The 7,557-nt window shown below is 44.6% G+C and overlaps 1 protein-coding gene across 1 annotated transcript in view; it reads right to left on the bottom strand.

Moving 5' to 3' along the window:
• Positions 1–7,557, bottom strand: part of KAT2B (lysine acetyltransferase 2B) — a gene marked incomplete at its 5' end in the record, with an annotated part of 84,413 nt that overhangs the window by 60,049 nt on the left and 16,807 nt on the right. Inside the window, one exon of the mRNA XM_019532857.1 lies at positions 6,789–6,915. Within this exon, the coding sequence (XP_019388402.1) occupies positions 6,789–6,915 (127 nt within the window). The remainder of the gene's footprint in view (positions 1–6,788; positions 6,916–7,557) is intronic.

Genomic DNA, 7,557 nt, shown 5'->3' with positions numbered 1-7,557 from the left:
TGGGCTGGATGGGGCCCACCAGAGCATTCCATTCAGCCTGTGGGCCCCCCCAAAAATTTAGAAAATTAATATTCATCTGTCCCTGGCTGCCTGTCATGCGGCCCTTGATTGCTTGCTAAAACTCATTAAGTGGCCCTCCGCCCAAAATAATTGGCCACCCCTGCTTTAGAGTAAGTCATACCTTGTATTACTGAAATTATAAGAATGCATTGGAATTGTGATCATTGGAATTTTATTGCCGCATTGGGTGGTCCCCTGAGTGAATGTCAGTATGCATGAATCAGTAGATAACTGAATGACAAAGCAAGAGCCTCTGGCTGTTAATTGACAATAGCCTAGCCAGAGGAATTTACCATTACAAAACTCTACAAGCCATTTTAAGCTAATCAACCCACTTGAAACCTGCAAGTCAATCAAGTCAAGGGTGGACTCCCAAAACTGTACCATTGGGCAGAACCTCCATTAAATGTGATTAACAGCCGTTATGCACTACTCAAGACCCATGTGGGACAGTGACCTCCAGACTGGACAGCCAAGATGATGCTGAGGGATCACAGAAGACTGCTGGAGATAAAAGGCAGCGAAGCATGACCCTCCAGGGTATCCTCTAATCCAGCATCTGACCTACCGATACAGAAGGAGAAGCAGGCAACTCCCTTCTGGAGAAGACATTGCCTTGGAGGAAGCTGACTATCGACAGCAGACTCCAGTGCCCTGGGTAGGTATAAACCAACATTGGTGCTACACTACTATTGCAGCAATTGTGTGTGTGAGTGAGTGAGTGTGTGTCTGTGTGCACGCATGTGTGATAAGATGACCAGTACCCATCATAACCCCCCAGAATTTTCATTTATAATTTTATTAAAACTTCACATTCCACCTAATAAACTAGAATTTATGATGATCCTGTGAGTTGGTCCTTTGTAGCCAACAATTTTACCCAAATGTTCCCTCTTGACCAGTTTTAAAACCTGAAAGACCATGAAGTGCATTGGTTCATTGGCTAAGCTGGTTTACACTGATATCTTTTATTATTTCAGATCAAGTCTTCCTATGGGCATTCTTTGATTGATTGCATTAAGTCAGGGATCAACACCATGTGGTCCATGAGCCAGATCAAGCATGCAGTCACTGGATCTGATTTGTGGAGCTGAAAGCCTTTGTCCCTGGCCATGTCCTTGCTAGGTTTGGGCAGTGAGAAGCTGCTTTGGTGTAACCGGAAGCTGCACCTCTATTATTGTCACTTTTCTGTGCTCTCGGTATCCCAGCTGCAGCATGAGTGCAGCCTTTAGCAGTCAGGAACTGAGCTGAGGCTAGGCAGCTTCCAGCTGTACCTGTATTATAGCCAGGAGGTGGAGGTGGTGAGGAGAAGTGGCAACAGCATGGATGAAGTTTCCAGTCCCAGCCCCAGTATAACTCCCCATCCACTAAAAGCTGTGCCCATGCTGCAACCAGGGAGTGGGGAACTGACAAGTAGTGGCAGGAGCAGTGTGGCCACAGTTCCCAGTTGCCTAGCCCCAGCGCAGGTCCCTATCAGTCAGAAGCTGCACTCATGCACTAGCTGAGAAATGGGGGGTTGGAAAAAGTGTCACCAATGAAAGACTTTCTGACCCCAGCACGGGCACAGGCAAAACCCCCTTCATGACTGACATGATGCCTAAGCCACCTGCCCACGCTGAACTGGAACCAGGTTGTTCCCCTATCATATTGCATGTATCTACTTCCAGGCAGCATCTCCAGCAACCAAGTTTGCTGCACGATAGCACTGCTTTACTGGCCTTGGGCTTGTGGATTTTCTTTTACTGAAGATGAAAGCTCCATGCTTCAGAATAGGCAATGTAAATATTAATCCTACAATGTAGTTCTAAAGAAAGGATGAAATTTTCCCTAGCAGGTGACGTTAGAAATGTTGATGTGTAGGCAGAAGACCAAACACCCTGATCTCATATTTCTGCTGTAGATGTTAAGCTCTTTACTCTGATCAGTGCACTGGATATAATTTCCCTCTTCTTGGAAATGAACTTGTAAAACTGTCGCGTAAACATTGGAATTATCTCTCTCTCATATACTTTAAGCGTATATGTAAGCAGAAAATCTTTTCTTCATCTGCCTATAGAAAATTAGACTGATTTTTAACAACCACATCTGTTTTTGCTACTAAGTATGCTTGTGATATTAAATGTACATACATTTCATGTTAGATTGCTGAAGACAACATTTACAACTTCTGACAAACTAATACAGACATGATAGGCATGCTTAAGTGTTTGAATTTGCCATTCAGTTTATGGGTTATAGAATCAGAAATGATGAATGAACTTTATCTTCATTTGAAATATTAAGGTCTGATTCTGTTTTTACTTACACCAGTATAAACCAGGTGTAAAACAATTGAAATCAAGTGAGTTATGTTAATGTAAACTATTGGTGCTCAAGGTTTTGGCCCCATGGGTCAGATGAATGGTATGGGGCTCCTCTGTGAGATAGACTGGGCTCTATGCACTGTCCCCACAAAGCTCCATGTGCTGGGATCAGACCCTAGCGCCCATGCCAGCCCCATGTGATAGGATGAGACTCCAAGACTCCTTGCCTCACTTGCCTACACCCACATGCTGAGATTGGGCTCCAGGGCCCCCACTACCCCTGCCTAGACCCATGTACTGGGATTGGTCCCCATGCTGCCCTGTGTGGCCAATTTAACACATACGGTCGTGGTCTGCGTGGCTCTCCACACACTTAGAGGGAGCCTGAGGATCAGATGACATAGTGCCAGGGGTTGAGCATCCCTGATGTAAACCAATGTTGGATAAAAGGAAAGTGAGAATGTGACATTTCTTTCGTGCCTGACACACAGGTTTCCCAAATTGCATGTGGGAACTTTCATGGAAGAATCCTTAGCGTCTTAAACCCTACCACATACTGTACATATTTTGGTGGGTGGTTTTTTTGTTTGCTTGTTCATTTGTTTTTTTTGAGGCTATCATTTAGTCTGAATCTTAGAAGATATATTATTGAGACAGAGAATGTAATGAATTGGGACTTGTGTTAGGCAATCCATTTTTTGTTCCTTTTTCATTATAATTGTCTCTCCATTAAAGACAAGCATTCATAATGCAACTAAGACTATGATAATTATTTTTCCTTTATTAGGCAGAAATGTATGGTAGCTCATTTTTATTTCAGTTTTTCCAAAGAAGCATCATTCTCGTTAGCCACAGCTGCAACACCAAGAAGGCTTCACCTTTCTTCACTGAGGCAACAATGACAGACACTCTGGCTAGGTACAGATACTCAAAATGCCTGAGGCAGAATCAATCTAAGTTATGCGGTTTTCTGTAAGCAGCATAGTTTAAATCAGGAGTAAACGGAATGCACATTTGCCCTTTGGTAAGAGGGGCAAATCTTAGACTGGGTTTCACCATTTTAAACCAGTCTATGCATGCTGAATTGCTGTTCTGTTACAGGTATAAACTGGTTTCTGATCACTTATACAGGAAAAAGTGTAATGTCTGTGTCTCGCCTCTGAATCAGGTTTGGTCTATAATGCCTGTCCAAAGTAATAATACTTCTGTTTTTCTGATTCTTTTTCTAACAAGAGTCTTTTTCAGCTCATCAGAAACCAGATCCTCAGAAAATCTAATCTTCTTCAAAACAAAGGGGAGCACTTGCAAATTGTACTAAAGATGGAATATGTGAAGTACTACGTGAGATTAGTCTTCGTGCAAAAGAATGTCATCAGTCTGCAAAGGCTGAGTGAAAGATTTGACAGTACAAGCCACTCAAACTGCATATCCTAGAGGCAACACAAGTGAGCCATGTGATGAGACACTAAATAAACCATCCAAACTGTTTGGCTACTGTGTGCTGCTACACATGTTATTCTGTTCTTGTAAGAAAGAAGAGATTTTGAACTTCAATTGAAATAGCAAACAATAAAAAAGCTTGGAAGTAAGTGAACAGAACCATAACATATGTAGATAGGAGGACAGAGAAGTCAATAAAAGCCTTACAAAAATAATGTACATAATCCCTTAGAGGGTACAACGTTCACTTTCAAAAAACAGGGGTAGGTAAAATACACCCTGAGGGCCAGATCCAGTCTGCCAAGTGATTCCATCCAGCCCATGGTGGGTCCTATGGCTCTGCCTGGCCCAGCTGCAGGAGACAGTCTTGGCCATGGCACATGCAGTCAGTCCTGTCATCCCCAGAAATGCCACCAGGCACAGAGCACAGCCTACCCTATCCTTGTGTGCAGCTTTCAGGCATGCCAGGAGCTGTAGTCCATGGGGCTTGGTGGCACAACGACAGAGCAGGGGACTTCTGGCAGCTGCTGCCAGTGTCCCACTACCACCTCAACTGGACGTGGCCCTGCTGCCTGGAACCCTGGCCTGTCCACTCCGTACCTGCTGCTGGGAGTGCCAGACAGAAGAGGCAGACAGGCAGGTCCCCCCTCAGCCTTCTCTTGCGAAGGTTGAACAGGTTAAGGTCCCATAGCCTCTCCTCATAGGGTCTGCCCTGCTGTTCCCAGATCATGCGAGTGGCCCTCCTCTGGACCCTCTCAATGCTATCCACATCCCTCCTGAATTGCAGCACCCAGAACTGAACGCAGTACTCCAGCTGCGGCCTGACCAGTGTCGCATAGAGGGGGAGGATCACCTCCTTGGCCCTGCTCGTGATATATCTGTGGACGCAGGAAAAGGTACAGTTAGCCTTACTGACCTTGTTCTCACATTGTCGGCCCATGTTCATCTTGAAGTCAATAATGACTCCAAGATCTCTTTCTGCCACCGTGCTTTCGAGAAGGGAGTTCCCCAGCCTATAGGTATGTTGCTGGTTCCTACTGTCCAAGTGCCACACCCTGCACTTGTCAGTATTAAATCCCATCCTATTTTCATTTGCCCGCCCCTGTAACCTGTCCAGGTCCTGCTGTAATCTGTCCTTCCCTTCTAGTGTGCCCACCTCACCCCAAATCTTGGTGTCGTCTGTGAATTTAAACAGGCTGCTCTTCACCCCATCTTCCAAGTCGCTAATAAAGAAATTGAACAGTGCAGGCCCAAGGACTGAGCCCTGGGGGACCCCACTGCCCACTTCCCTCCAGGTTGAAAATGACCCATCCACCACCACTCTCTGAGTGTGACCCAGTTGTATAGATATACAACAAGAAACAGCAATTTCATTTTAAACACAGTTCTGAAATATGTTGTTATCTATCTGTTATTAGCATAGCTCTCTTGCTTCTGCAGACAGGAAAATAATGTTGTACCCTTGTTTTAGTTCAGGTAGCCACCACTTTTAAAACCAAATCCCCAAATATGTTTTCTGCCTATGCAGATAAGAAATCATTATATTACAACTTGTTGGGACACAACCATGTTTCATAAAAGAGCGTAAACAATTGTTCGTGTAGTGTAGAGATGACTTTTATACAATAGCTTCAAGCCTACAGAAAGACACAATTCTATCACCATTTCCTATGACATGATAAAATGGGATAGGCAATTATTTTGGCCAAAGGGCCACACAGGGAGTTTGGGTGAGGTGTTGCAGGGTGGGTCAGCACCCCCACCCCCTGCCACAGCTTACCAAAACTTCCTAAACTGAAAGCCATGCTTCTTTCTCTCTACCCCCACCCCATCCCCACACCACTGACAACTGCAGTAAGTCCCAGTTCCCCTCACCCAGAGCTGCAGTGAGCCCCAATCCTTCCTGCCCAGAGCTGTAGCAAGCCCCAATTCCCGCCCCATCACAGAACATGCCAGCTGTATCCACAGCTTATCCCAGCACCAGTCTGGCATGCAGGAAGTGGTCCCAGGAGGGCTCCAGCGTCAGCTGTGGACATAGCAGGCAGGTTCTGGGTAGAGACTGGGGCATCTGCTATATCTGCAGCTTAAGCCAGCAATCGCCCAACGTGCAGTCCCAGGCAGGCACCAGCATCAGCTGTGGATGCAGCACACAGGTTCCAGGTGGGGACTAGGAAGCTTGCCTGAGTCCACAGCTGACACCACCACATCAGCACTGGGTGGAAACAGCCCTGTCTGCCCAGCAGCATGTGGTAGCCAGAGCCGGAGTCACCAGCTGCCTGTGGGCCAGATCCCATGAGTTTGCAGCTGCCCACCCGCAGGTCAGATACAAACACTTGTCAGGCTGGATTTGGCCTGCAGGCTATATTTTGTCCACCCTTGTGTTGAAAGCACAGATTTCTTTTACACTGTGAATAAACTTTTAGCATTAGTTGTTCTTAAGGAAAGTTATGATCTCATCTATGCTATGACTACAGGATAGCTTTTTAACGTGTTGTAAAATAGCCATCACATAACTGGGTCATATTTTGTGAGGAAGCAGTGTAGAAAATATCTAGATAGGACTATCATTTCATAAAGAAAAACATAAAGAGCTTAGCCACAACTGAACAAATGTTAACTAACTATGGTGGTGTGAGTGGAGAGTCGAATCTGATGTGTGTCTCTAAAAATCAATATAGTTTAATCTGGGATTGAAAACATTAAAATGCCTTAACTTAGATCTTGTGTTATTGCAGGGTCACTACAGAGCACAAGAAAAGTTTGATAACCTAACTGCATTTTTGTAACTTAAAATATCTGGATTTCTTTTCTTAATTCTAAATTTCTTAAGAATACAGCACTCAATTTTAGGATAATTCCAACATATTTTAAATTATAAATAAATTATAGATATACATGACAAACTTTAACTCCATCTTAAAAGAAGGTGTCAGGTGTAAACTTGGTATATGAGTATGTGGGTTGCAATTCCAAGGGAAAACTCACCTAGTGGATGACTACAACTGCGGCATGGTTCAGTAAGACTGACAATTGTTTGTTGCAGATCTGCCCTGGGAGGAGTAGGAGGTGGATTCGGATTTTTCCAGCCATTACATTTACAGGATTCTTCAGCCTGAAATAAAAAAAAAAAAAAGGTATGATTAATATTTGAAAAGCATGCATCTTGCTAGTAAAGTTACGAAAATTCAGGTCTTATTTACGACACAGCTTTCTATTGCATATTTTCTGCAAATACATAGCTATAGAATGCACACCCATTACCTATAAAGTAAGAGTTCCATAACAATTCTTCCAATTCCCATACACACTCACCACTTCTCTGAAAATAAACATGGAAGCCTTCCAAGCCACTAGCTAACTCCCCTACAGCAGAGCTCCAGCTCCTGTAGAGTAGCAGCATTCGTTCACTTTGTCAGCATCTAAGGCCGTGTGTAGACGAAATAAGGGGATTGTGTGCACAACACTTTAAAGTGGGTCAAATGCTTTTGCACTACTTTAATAGTAGTGGTGTTTGCACATGTCGGCAGCATATTGCGCAGTAATTCCAGCCGCTGTACCAAATTCAGTGGTGTAATGCACCTTAAATGACTTGGGATGCAGCAAGCCCTACAGCTGCAGAGTGAAGCACGGGGCTCTGTGCATCTCAGGGGCTCTGCAGGAAACCCGTGCAGGCAGCCTGACAGCAGCCCGGGAAGGCAGGCTCCACCCAAGAGAAAAAAGAAAAGTGGCAAGCCTGATCTTTCCCCTGCTCCCC

This window comes from Crocodylus porosus, unplaced genomic scaffold (assembly GCF_001723895.1).
Source record: "Crocodylus porosus isolate Cpor-Errol unplaced genomic scaffold, CroPor_comp1, whole genome shotgun sequence".
Lineage (NCBI taxonomy): Eukaryota > Metazoa > Chordata > Crocodylia > Crocodylidae > Crocodylus > Crocodylus porosus.
This window is presented reverse-complemented; position numbering and strand designations above follow the sequence as displayed.